The 13,305-nt window shown below is 47.3% G+C and overlaps 1 protein-coding gene across 1 annotated transcript in view; it reads left to right on the forward strand.

Moving 5' to 3' along the window:
* The window catches only part of LOC119452844 (GTP-binding protein 1), a 29,140-nt gene extending 17,001 nt beyond the window's left edge, over nucleotides 1-12,139 (forward strand). Inside the window, exons 9-12 of the mRNA XM_037714796.2 lie at nucleotides 948-1,130; nucleotides 3,264-3,402; nucleotides 4,139-4,462; nucleotides 8,481-12,139. Of these exons, the coding sequence (XP_037570724.1) occupies nucleotides 948-1,130; nucleotides 3,264-3,402; nucleotides 4,139-4,462; nucleotides 8,481-8,599 (765 nt within the window). The 3' untranslated portion in view covers nucleotides 8,600-12,139. The remainder of the gene's footprint in view (nucleotides 1-947; nucleotides 1,131-3,263; nucleotides 3,403-4,138; nucleotides 4,463-8,480) is intronic.
* The last annotated feature ends 1,166 nt before the right edge of the window (nucleotides 12,140-13,305 follow it).

Raw genomic sequence — 13,305 nt, forward strand, 5'->3', positions numbered from 1 at the left:
AATTATGTTGGTCAGTTTCTATGGTGCAGCTCGTTTGCTGGACTAGGCTGGACAATTGATCGCTTGACCTTCTGATTGATTAATTATTTAATAGCAGTTAATTTTTGTATTGTGGTTAATCGGATAAAGTCATATTAGTGAAATCGGGTAAATATCAGTAGCGACATCGCCGGTTCAGTTGTTCAACAGCAAGGTAGGGAATGACAGAATGATCTGGAATGTTTCGTCTATAAGACGGCGCTCGGGTATCTCAGAGGACAAATGCTACCCATGCACACTTAACTACACATTAAGAGAATGGGACAAAGGGACAAGTAAATACCCTGCAAGTGGACTTAAGATTGGTTTTGAGTGAGTTTTATGTTTGATATATGTCTACTCAAGCAAGGCATCACTGACGTGATATCAAAGGCAAATGCTGATTCAAATAACATAGTTTGCTTTTTCTTTAACATGGTGTAGGGTGTACATTTTGTAAAATTATTCGAAAGGTACAAATTGGCTGTCAATGGGTGCTTTGGAATTGCATAAGGTGTACATTTTGTTAAGAGTGTACTCTTAAAAGAAGTTCGCACCCTTTGGGTCTTACCTTGTGCCACAACAATAATCGTAATCTGCCTTGCTTGCATTTCCTTTCTTGAAAACTCTGCGCTCGCTATTTTCCTGTCAAGAATGCAATGTCACGCTGATAACACGCATGCCCTGTGTGACGAGGAAGTACCAGGCTCGCAGCGTTAAAGAAAAAAAACACTGTGGGCAGGAAAGATGACAATTATTGTTGTGGGACAAGATAAGCTCCAAAGGTTGGAAGCTTTTTTTAAGAGTTACTCTGAAGGAATGAATTGGGTGTAAATGGGTGCTTTGGCATTGTGCAAGGTGAATGTTTTGTAAGAGTGCTCTGAAAGGGGCCAATGGGGTATAATGGGTTGCTTTGGTGTTGCATGCAGGGTGTGGGCACAGTGGTGTCAGGCACCACGCTCAAGGGCGTCATTCGGCTGAACGAGGTGCTCCTGCTGGGACCAGACCCGCTGGGTCACTTTCAGCCCGTGGCGGTCAAGTCCATACACCGGAAGCGGATGCCCGTCAAGGAGGTGCACAGTGGCCAGACAGCCTCCTTCGCACTGAAGAAGGTGAGAACAACCTTGTTGTTTTGTTCTGTTTGGGATGACGAGGAAGCAGAAATTCTTTCTAGGCTTACTTACGATGCTTCCATGATGTCTTCAGATGTTAAACAATGCACTGCAGAAGCTTGCTTGCTTCTTTTATTCTTTCACCAGCCCTTGGGTGTTTATCTGCTGTAATGACCCAAGTTAAGCCTCAGCCATTCTGCTGCCACTGCCACAGTAACACATTCCAGAGCGTCACCTCTCCCGCGCGTCTCCAACTACCCCTGCTTTGCACCAGCCGAACCTGTCCTATGCCTGCAAATTTCCTGTGCTCATTACATCTTCTAACACTGGGCCTCTTGGAGTTCTGACAACTGGATGCCAACTAGCTATTTCCGGACCTAATAGGAAATGACGTCTGGTCACGTGGGCTGGGATCGCAAGACAACCCGAAGCTGCTCGAAGGTTGCAAAATCGCACGTCGGAACAGCTGGCTGTAGGATAAACGAAAACTCTGATAAACGTCAACACGCTACCGGCATGGCAGAGGCCGGCATGCTCGGCGTAGTTTAGCCATTTATACTTTACCCGCTTGGAATTATATAGTTAAGTTTGCCCAAGAGCTGAAGCGATATTCTCAAGTGATCTCAATCACGAATATGATCACTATCACAGGATTTCGTGCGACTCGGCACAGATGTGTGCTGGGCCTAGCTCACTCTTCGCACAGCGCATCAAACGACTTCCAATGCATCTGGTGCCAAGACATGAAATCTCACGATCGTATCCCCAAAAGCGATCGCTCGAGAATACCTGCTCGCAGCGATCACTTTGCCCATTGGCCTTGATGAGTTCACATTCTTTCACCATTTGAAAATTGTCAAGACACTGTAAAGCAGGATATTGGGTACGTCTTACACGTATAAATGTTTGTGCCGACCTGCTAGGGCTTTAATTTCAGAAAGTTACTTCGGCTGATGGTGCCTCTCTTCTGACACAGTGCTGAAGGACTTGGGACTGCAGCTGGTGCATGGAAATGCACGCCGTCTGTGACCAAGCAAGAAGTACCACACAAAAAACAGTATTGATCATAACTGCAGCAATCGAATGTACGTGCAGTTATATAGACTGGCTGGCCATTACTCAACCAGTGCATTTCATTAACATCGACGACCTAGTTAGAACGTATTGGTTTCGACGCCACCCAAAATTAGATGGAGTACACTGGCTAGCTGTGACCGCGACCACCTTTGCTAACTGCAGAAAAAGGAGGTACTACCGCATATACGCGAGAGATGTGAAAATGAATATCACCAGAGAAAAATAAATCCGAAAAGCACTGCAACTTGTTGGAATAAGTGTCTACAACCTGCGCAGTACACGATGCGGAAACGTTTTAGATAGTTAACATGAATGCACCACATGCTGCTCGTGGAAAGAACCTTCACGAGATGCAAGAAAATGAACGTCAAATGTTTACCGCGTCTGTATCGCACCACCCCGCAAGACGAAACAGTGCATTAGGACATTAGAAGATAATTCCAGATGTAACGAAAACTGGAGTTCACCATAGCCAGTTGGCTGAGTGAGGCAAAAGACCTCAGACGCTCGCGTTGCGATCCGCCAAGTCCCCACGAAGACGGTGGCGAGCGCTCATTGCCTCTTTTCATCGTCTGCTAGCCAGAGAACTTCCAGAAAGCTGCCAGACAGAAATCGTTCTGGCTGGTACTGGCAGCCTGCGGGTAGCTAGAAGTGAAAAATCGAAGAGGCCTACTCTGGCACCCCAAATGCACTTCTCTTTTCCTAACACTCATTCTATTAGTCAAATCGACGAGTGCTCACACTGCTGCTCTGTGCAAGACCTCACCAGCTTCAGTGGAGGATATAGCTTGAAATTGAGGGCTACTCTTATTGCTTGAGAGGCTTTGGATCTGTAAATTTTGTGCCAGAGTGATAAGTTTGTGATGCCGTCAATCTCGCAAGAAGTGACAAACAAGATGCTTAGGCCTCGAGCAGTTAGCCCGCTGTATTTTGTCGCCTGTTAACTATTCAGTTTTCGTGATAGCATCAGAAGAAGGTGTTCAGTTTGCTGCTAGTGTTGTGAGACAGTAAAGAATTTTAACTGACAAGTGCATCCATTATACGCTTCCCTTGCAGCAAGTGAAGCGCTCGGACATCCGCAAAGGCATGGTGCTGGTGTCGCCCAAGCTGGAGCCCAAGTCATGCTGGGAGTTTGAGGGCGAGATCCTGGTGCTGCACCACCCGACCACCATCAGCCCTCGCTACCAGGCCATGGGTAGGGAGTGCTTCTTCCATCACTGCGGAAGCACATGAGTGATGAATTAGTAAATATCATTTGGCTGAATTAGAACCACTGTAGGGCCTACCCTATCAAGAGAGGGTAGGCCCAACCGTTGAACATGTAGCTTGGACATACATACCTCCATGTCAAACAGTCACATGTGATCATGCATGCTTTCTGTTGGGATCCCACTTTAGTGGGGTTCACTGGTTTCCTCAACAGGGTGGGGATGTATTTTAGGGAAGAGGAGAATGGAGTTGTCCAGAGCCGTCTGGTCAGCTCAGCGCGTAAAGGTTTCTTGTCACCTACTACATTGGTGCTTGCATGTAACAGGCCAAGTTCTCAAGCTGTTGCAGCCACGTTCTGATGGAGGTGGGATGTAAAAACGTTAAGTGTGCTGTGCATCCAAGAACCTTAGGTGGTCAAAATGAAACCGGAGCCCTTGGCTGTGGTGTCCCCATTGCCCTGGCCTGTCAAAGTCAAGCAAGTAGTCAGCCAATGAAGTTCTTGTTTGTCTCGTGAATAACTTCTGAACATCCCGTATCCCTGGTGTTGGTAGCGACGGCATTCTGCCTCTGAGCGTGAAGCCACAGGTTTGACTGCAGGCAATGATGGCGGCATTTCAGCTCCATTGCAATGCAAAAAATACCCAGCTATACTGATAGAGGCACCTTGATACAGTGAGCACAGTTATAACTACCATATTTATCAACTGCTGATACCCTTTCAGTTCATTGCGGGAGCATCCGGCAGACGGCCTCCATCCTGACCATGTCAACCGACTGCCTGCGCACGGGCGACAAGGCACTGGTGCGATTCCGTTTCATCAAAAACCCGGAGTACCTGCGTCCAGGCATGCGCCTAGTGTTCCGCGAAGGACGCACCAAAGCTGTGGGGAACGTGCTGCGCCTCTTCCCTCCTGTGCCCGGTGGCGGGCACTACCACGGGGTCACCAAGGTGGCCAGCAAACCGCAGCAGCAGGCCAGGAACAACAGCACACCGACCACCTCTGAAAACAATGGCGATGTCTTGCCAGCTGAACACCAGACAACCGGTGCGTACTTTGGCGAAAGTGTTCGGGACCTTTCTTTAGCACTTGAACCTCGTTACAACGAAAGTGAAGAGGGAGCCGAAATTACTTCGTTATAACCGTTACTTAGTTATATCCATTATTGCCATTTACTGCAATGTATGCCCAATGGGGTGCACAATTGTAAACATGGAAATAAGAAAACAACACGTTCTGAAGCGTCACTTGCTTCGGGTGTGCGGCACACTCATCAAGACAAGACGATTTTCCTATTCTTGCTTCCCATCCTTCTTTCAAGGGGAGAGATGAACTCTTCGAACAGGGCTGTTGTCATCGACGCCTTTTTGTTAGCGTGATAGAAGCAAGGCAGGTGACTCTCGCGTTTCGAACACCGGGGCTTCTGAGACTTCCCCACCACCGTCAGTTTCTCAGACCCATCGCCGTTGCAGCAAAAGAGAACAATGATTCGCTGCTTGCCTTTCTTCCCCTCCTTGGCATGCTTCGCCTTTAATGCACAGGCTCTTCTCTGGCTTTAGGTTGAAAAACGTACCTGCCTCGTCAGCGTTGAAAACATCTCGAGGCTCATACCTTGCGATGAGTGACGGCACTGTTGTCGAGAGCCAATCGTCCATGACTGACTCGTCAGCAATCTTTCTTTGCCACAGACGCTTTTGTAAACAAGACTGTGCCTCGTTTTAAAATGGTGCAACCAGCTGCCAGAATCCTGAAATCCATAAATGCACAAAGTGCATTTATGCAGTCGATATTCATGCCGACCTCAGTAAATTCCTTAAGCCACGTTAGCAGCGCTTCCTCTAGCTTAACGTGATGGTCTGCCTTCGCCTTCTCTGTGTTGATATTGAAGGAAAGCACATTCTTCATGATGTGCTCACGTTGCCCAACAATGGTGCTCAATGTCGACATTGCAAGGCCTAGCTCCTTCGTCAGCTCAGTCCGTTTTTTCCTTGGGGTCCTCGTCCACCTTTCGCGGGATGTCCAATTTCTCATTAAGGGACAGAGCTTTCCACTTGCAAGACATAGCTTGCTGCGATGCAGCAAACGGGTGTGAACCAAGAACAAGAGCATGGCTTCGAGCGCAGCTGCAGCAGAAACAACGTCGAGGCACATAAGTGTCGCCTCGCCAGCCTCACTTCCTGACCGGCAGGCTGCAGCTTCTCCCGCCAGCGCCATCTGTACTCTCGCAGCGAAGACACACGAAAGCGCATCAGGGTCTCCGAGATGGCGCACGTTTAAATTGCGTCGCTCGCACCATCTCAAAGTCCATAAAAGGCGCAGCTGTTGGGCAACGCTAGCAACCGGCCAAACCGGCGGCGCGGTGCACTTGGCGGTGCGTGACTGCGCGCTGTTCTATTCCGCAGCCAGGCGGTAGACAGTCTGTGGGGCAGCGTCTGTTCGTATCAAACGCTGCAGGGTGAAGTACTTTAGCATGTAGTAGGCTAATGAACCTTGGCTTGGGCCACCGAAAAATTCTTATCACCTCAAAATTCGTGCGAGCCGTGATCGTATCACCGAGATTCTACTGTATATTGCGACAAGCGATCACTACATTAAGACAAGTGACAAAAGTTGCACAAGCCATGCACTGCACAGAGTCTAGCTGCCCCCAAACCTGGAGCCGGGTTCTGTAACGCTTCGGTTTTTGGTGAATTCAGTCTGGCAGTGACGTCACGTTCGGCTGGTCTGCTGACGTAATTAGAACGGGAGGAAGGACAGAGGCCAATCGACACGCGTTTTTGTTTTTCTGGAAGTGAACGTCACAAACAAGGGAAAATATAGCAAATTTGGAACGCTTCTTGGTAAATAAAAAATAATTACCTCCTGAATTCTTCATCTGCTATATCAAATGCATCTTTTCGATGTCGAGGTCGTCGTTGTCTCTCATGGATACTCGCTAAAAGCACTAACGCAGGCGCAACAGTGATCACCATCGCTGCCATTTTGCTAGAAACGCCGATCTCGCCCGTGCACACAGCATGCACAGGCTCTGCACGCGGCGCCTTCAAATCACACCGAAGCACCTCGCGCTTCTTCGCTTCATAGCAGACAAATCAGTTTCTGCATGATTGACATGTGCATGATATCGTAATACAGCTAAACCTGGATTTAACGAAATTAACAAATTCCCGAAAAACTTCGTTATAAAGACGATTTCGTTATATGCAGGTTCTGCACGAAAATTCGAAAAAGAAACGTTTACCGTATTTACTCGATTGTAACGCGCCCTCAATTGTAACGCGCACCCGTTTTCCGTTTTCGTCGAAGCACTCATCCTTGGAATGTCACACCAGGCACCGGATGCGTGGACGCGTGTTGTTTTGCACAAGCGCGAGGCATCGGAAACGAAGAGCGAGTGTCACGATGGTGTCGTAGCGTCGTATAGTGTTACAGTAGAACCCCACTGTTACGTTCCCGGGGGCTGCGTTTTCACGGCTATTACGTCGTTTTCGGCCGGTCCTGGCACAGCTCCCATAGAACCCAATGCATTGGTAACCCCGCTGTTGCGTCGCAACTGTGGGACCGTTCCCATATCATACGTTGCGAACTGCCACCCCGCGCCAGCTAGAGCGGCCATTTTTACTTTTCATGTCGCTTGGCTTGGTGGCTTGACGATGGCATTGGCCGCACAAAGTGCCGGGGGCAACTACTATGGCGTATTTTCGGTTTCCGCCAGCAAAAGTATGGCCCTTGAGATCCGTATTGGCTATATAAAGATGGTGTCTATGACGCGTTGTGGCCCTAAAATTGGTTTTGGCTCATAGATATTCCGTATAAAGTCCAAGGGCAATAGCGCAGTCGCCGCGCGCCGTATGCTGTATGTGCGAGTGAAAACGTGCGAGGGGAGCCGACAACCGCGTCTAAATCTCGCACGTGCAAGAAAAGCAGGGAGGAAGCGCGCCTTCTTCCATTGCGCTTGAGGCACCGGCAAGGGAGCGAGGGGGGAGGGATAGCGGGGCGGCGTTGTACTGTACTCTGGCATCAACTGCGTACTGTGTGGCGGCGCGCGGTCGCGCGGGCCGTAACTTGAAAGCGATCTGCATTGGGGCAGAGTCTAGCAGTGTAGCGCGTCGGCGGCTCGTAGCTTTGTGCGTGCTGTGTGTTCTCGGCGCTCAGTTTGCATTGAAGCGATAGACAACAGCACAAAGGTCACTTCGCTCGCTTCTCCTGCGGTGCTTCCACACGCAGCCAGCGTCTGACAGCACGTGTCCACGCTCATCGAGTGTGATGTGTCGCAGCGTGTACCAGCGCGTCGGCAACATCAACTGGAAAAGGAGAGAGGCTTGGCGGGCTAGGCCAGCTGCTGCAAGCGGCAGGATCAGGTTTGAATGAAGGGAGGGGGAAAGGTCAGGCCCGCGGTGGCAAGATCGCCGAGTCAAGGGATGCAGGCCCGCCTCGCACACTCACGCACACATGCGCTCGCTTCGCATTCCGTCGCGGCAGAGAAGGTGCTTCCGGTTGCTGCTCGCGCAAAAATGACAAAATTTGGGGCGAAATCTCTAGGTTGTCGGAGGCGAAAGTTCGTTATATCGAGGAGGTCTCCCGCTGCCACTTCGTTACATAGAGGTCTCTAGTGCATGTGCTTCTATGGAGTAACGGTGAGGAATAGAAAAACTTCGTTATATCCAGGAATTCGTTATATGGAGGTTCGTTATAAGCAGGTTTAACTGTATGAGTGTGTGCGCCGAGGCGATGGCGTCACCCAGGTGGCAACCAATCGCTGCTCGCAAAGCAAATTCTTCGAAAATCGAAGCATTACAGAAAAGAGCTCCTGCACTACTGTCAGCTGTGTGAGCGAAATGAAAGTTTTTCTGCACAAGAGTTTGGTTTGACAGTGTTTTCGCTTTGTTATTCTGAATAGTTGTCTGCAATGAAGTGTGCAGCTGGTGGGACTGGAGGCTTGTGACGAAAGGAGCGGTCACACGGCACTTGCCTGACAGTACGATAGCGGCAAGAAAATTACACGCTAGAACTAATACTGTCCTAACCACTGTTCTTTTTTCTTTTCTCCTCTTCATCGATGCAGATACCATGTCATCCGGGAGCTTATCAACAGCAGTGCCAAGGGCTGAAAACGAACCACAGAAAGCCAGTAAACGCAACCGCGGTCGTTACCGGGGTCCCCGAATGGCACCAGTCATCTAGGAGCCTTGTGTTCCATAGAGCATGTTTTTAAGACCCAGTTGTTTATGTTAACATCACTCGATGAGGATCTTCGTAGTGCGTACTTAAGCCACCGTGCACGCCCACATTATCTGCCACTTGTAACCCAATTCTTCACATCCAATTTGGGCATCTCATTGGTAGATCCTCGGTACTGTCTTTATACCTCTGGTGTTAATTTTTTTTTTTTTTTTTTGCCTTTTCCACATCGCTTTGTTGTCTGTGCCCGTGCATCTAATATGGCTCGCTTGCCAAGCATCTGTTCTCATTCCTTGTATGTCAAAAGGACTCACTTACCTAGCAAATGTTTTGCCCTTATGTGTTCAGAACAACCTTATCCTTAATTAACTTACAACAGCGAATTCGGTTTGAAAATTTTGCTGATGAGCTTGTTAGCTTTGTCACTTAGCTCCTTGTTTTCTTTGTTGTCATTAACAGTGCAGCCATTATGCCTTATTGTTTTTCCGAGAATTTCGTTTCTCACACAATGTGACCTTTTTGTTTTGCCCCTTTGTAATGCCAAATGACTTTGACCTTTCCATTTCTTCTTTTTGACAGGTTTAGGCACGTTAGGCTTGCGTTGTTGCTGTAATGACGGTTGTTTGTTTGGCCATGGTATAACTTGTAACGTATATCTACTCGTTTTTGCAGGTTCTCTTTTGGTGATTACTATTGAAGCGTGGTGTACTTTAGAGCCACCATTGTCCTCTGCTTGCACCTTTTTCAAATTAAGGTTTGCGTGAAATGTGCTATAAATTGCAGTATTTAACTTAGCACCAAACTGGGGTTATAACATGTTGCCAACGTTTGTGATGTTGACCAGCACGAATAAATGAAAGCTGCAGTGAGGCTGATTCTCAGGAGGGGATCAGCTAGTCTTGCAGAGGATAATATTCGATTATCTTCTGATGCTCTGAAGAAGAGGTAACCTATACAAAGTGCATGTTAATGAACATGGCGGAAAGAGAGAAAAGAAAAAAAAAAGACAACTTGGGAGATACTTCAGCCTGTCGGGTTTTCAAGGCAACTTCCTCTGACTTCATTCTCTTCCTGCTTTCAGTTGCCAAGTGCAAACATAGTGTTGAATTCTGGATACAGCGCACGATACGTTTCTTTGTTTGTGTTAGGTTTAAGTACTGCTGGCCACTTTTTCGAGGTCGTGCCACTCTTTTCTGCTCGCCGCATTTAAGCCCTATAGTTCTCATCCTCGACACCCAACAACATAGTTGCCATTGCTACAGCAATACTTACTCCGAAGGGTCCGCAGGACTAACCGCGCGTTACATCTTCCGAGCGGTGCAAAAGACAAGCAGGCGACAAACCCAACGCGGTTGTGACTAGAGACAACTGCGTCCGTACGATTGTTCCATTAAATTTTTGTATGACAAGCCTTCAAGGTTTTCCACATGACGCTTTCTCTATGTTGATGATTGCACCGTTGCAACGATGTTGCATAAACAAGGATTCGACGGACTTTGTGTTATCAGCATAGGTATTTATTACAGTCCGGCAACCTACAGTCAACATCAGACTTTTTGGACATTCCTAGGGACCACAATAGTGTCCGAAAGCCAGGCTGTCCAAAAAAAAAAAACAAATGCATGTCTTTACTGCCCTTAGGGGTGCAAATCGCCACAGCCATGTTCGAAATAGCTTTAAAAGCCTGCCAGTACAGTTATTAGGTGTCTTAGTGCTCATAGTGTGACAGGAGACGGCGGCTGTGCACGTGTGTAATTAAGGAACACATTTTATGTCCGCGTCTTTGCACTCTTGGTATGCTTCACTGCAGCACATTGCATATGCTTGACTGCGTAACACCGCTGTATTGCGACGAAGTTGACTTTTGGGAACTGACATTATACAACGTTTCAGACCTTCTCCATGCTTCGACGACATCAGCGAAGATGTCAGCGCCATTGCCAACAGCAGCAAATCCTTTGAATGAAAAGCATGGCACTGAACAGCAGGAAGCTTGATAACGAACGTCGAAGCACCTAGGCCTAACGACAGCATAAAATTACTACAGCTGCCAGCAGATTGGCATGTAAGAGCACTGGTTTGAGGCTGCGAGATAATCAAAGTGGCGGTGGTGGCTTCAATTAATGCTGTTTCAGACCTGCAGTCATGGCAGAAAGTCCGAAAAATTGGACGGCTAAGAATTTCAGCATCCAAAATTTCAGACGTCCTTATGCATTGGCTCTATAGGGGTATGTGGCGGTGCCGCAGAGGTGTCCGAATTATCAGGCATGTCCGAAAAATCGGTTGACTGTTTTAAAATGATCTGTAGTTGTAAAAAAGGCTTATTTGGAGGCAGTGATAAGTTGGGAGTGCTTCATCGTGATGTTCATTTCTTGAGCCTATAAGGTTACTTTAGCCACTGAGTCACGTTTTTCAGAGCAATAATTGGAGAGCTGTTGTTAATGGTCTGTATTTTTCACTTTGGACAATGTAACGGTGACAAAAAAGAGAATGCTTTATTGGAATTGTTGCAGACATCATTTGCATTGTACTAAAAAGTTGTATCTGTGTTGGTAAGGTTGACATTTGGATGAGTTGGTGTAGATTTGCGAGTTGGAGTATCGTGAGGGATGATAATGAAGGAAAGGAGGTGACACAATAAGTGCTTACTTGCAACAATCCATCTGTTCTAGAGGAATACGGTTTTTAACCCTCTAACCCCCAAATTATTTCTGGAAAAACGGACCGAATTTCCTGCATTTCTTATGTAATCATATTTTTTTTTTTTTGTGCTACATGACTCGTCTTTTTCTGGTCTATTTTAACAACTGATGTCACAGACGAAGGTGGTAACTGTTCGGTCCATCCTCGGAACTGCTGAAAGATTGCAGTTCTTGATGGCTCTTTATGAGAGAGTCCATGATCTGCTTTGAAGGGTTGCAGTCATGATGCACACATTAGAACACAGTTCATTAGAAACATGCAACAAAGGTTTCTGTGTGGCAAAAAGACAGTTTTCCTTTTCTATACTTTATCGCATAGCGTTGGTTAGGAACAAATAGGGCTAAGGTGAAAGTGCTATATTCCGCATTGCTATATAGAAAACCACTGCTCTAAACATATAATCATGGAGTTGCAGAGAAAAAAAAAAAAAAAAAAGCTAGTTTAACTGGCTCATTTAGGACAGAAGTTTAACTGGCTCATTTAGGACAGAAATTATGGTTGTGTCAATATTTTTGGGTTGTACGAGGTCTGTTAGAAAAGTATCGGAGCTTTGGCCGTAGAAAAAAAACTGGCATAACTGGAGTGTTGGAAACCTAATCACCCTCAAAGTAGTCTCCTTGGGACTCCACACACTTCTCCCAGCGGTGCTGCCATTGTTGGAAGCATTCTGAGAAGGCCTCTTTCGGAATGGAGTTTAGCTCAGCTGTCGTTGCAGCCATAATGTCCTCTCTTGTCTGAAATCGCGCTCTTTTCAATGGCCTCTTGATTTTGGGAAACAGCCAGAAGTCGCAGGGTGCCATATCAGGAGAGTAAGGAGCCTGTTGAACTACAGGAGTCTGGTTTTTCACCAAAAAAGTCTGAATTAAGTGCGAGGAATGTGCAGGAGCATTGTTGTGATGGATGCGCCAATTTCCTGTTGACCACAACTCCGGTCTCTTTTGCCACACAGCATCACGTAGGCGACGGAGGACATCCCTGTAGTACTCTTTGGTGATTGTTTGACCCTGTGGTGTGTACTCGTGGTGTACCACACTGCTGGAGTCAAAGAAAGCATTGCTGCGCAATTGGCTGGCCTTCTTTGGTCTTGGTGACGTGGAATGCTTCCACTGTGACGACTGGGATTTGGTTTCCGGGTCGTACCCGTACACCCAAGACTCGTCACCAGTGATTATGTGTTCATGAAGTCGGGGTCACTGTTTGTGGAATCCAGCATGTCTTGTGAGACTTCACGAAGTTGCTTTTGCTCCACCGTGAGAAGCTTCGGCACGAATTTCGCCGCAACTCTCTCCATGGCCAAATATTCGGTCATAATGGAATGTGGAGAAAAAGTGGTGGATGCCCACTTCTTCCGCAATTTCTCGGATAGTCACACGACGGTCCCGCATCACCACAGCGTTCACTTCGGCAATGACCTGGTCATTTCGGCATGTTGATGGCCGACCGGAGCGTGACTCACTCTCCACTGATTTGCAAAAACGGTTGTACCACTCCTTAATTTGTGTGCTGCTCATAGCATCGTCACTGAAAGCTGTCTGAATCTTCCGAATGGTGTCCACTTGGCTGTCGCCCAGTTTCTGGCAAAATTTGATGCAGTAGCGCTGCTCCAGTCGCTCCGTGATTTTCCTTGCAATAAAAAAACGACGAGAGTGCTGCGCACTACCTCATTCAAACGCTGCGTCCCAGCGACTGATGCTATCGGCAAGCGGGAAAAAATTCGTGCATGCGCACGAAGGTTCAAGATCGGCTGATGCAAGCGCGCTTGTTTCATATCCGTCAGGTGTTCACAAAAAAAAAAAAAAAATAAAGGTCGGGTACTTTTCTAACAGACCTCAAACAATAGTTTAGTTAAAATAAATTTTCTTTAAGTTAGCTACAAGAAATGGGAGGGGCGGAGGATAATGAAAGAATCGTGCCCAGTTTCTTGTTGCTGCATAGAAAAGTTATCACAACTTTAACTCCATAGTTGCTTGTGGTGCTAAGGGTGCAGATGTTGCATGTTGACAAGA

This window comes from Dermacentor silvarum, chromosome 5 (assembly GCF_013339745.2).
Source record: "Dermacentor silvarum isolate Dsil-2018 chromosome 5, BIME_Dsil_1.4, whole genome shotgun sequence".
In the NCBI taxonomy this organism is placed as follows: Eukaryota; Metazoa; Arthropoda; class Arachnida; order Ixodida; family Ixodidae; genus Dermacentor; species Dermacentor silvarum.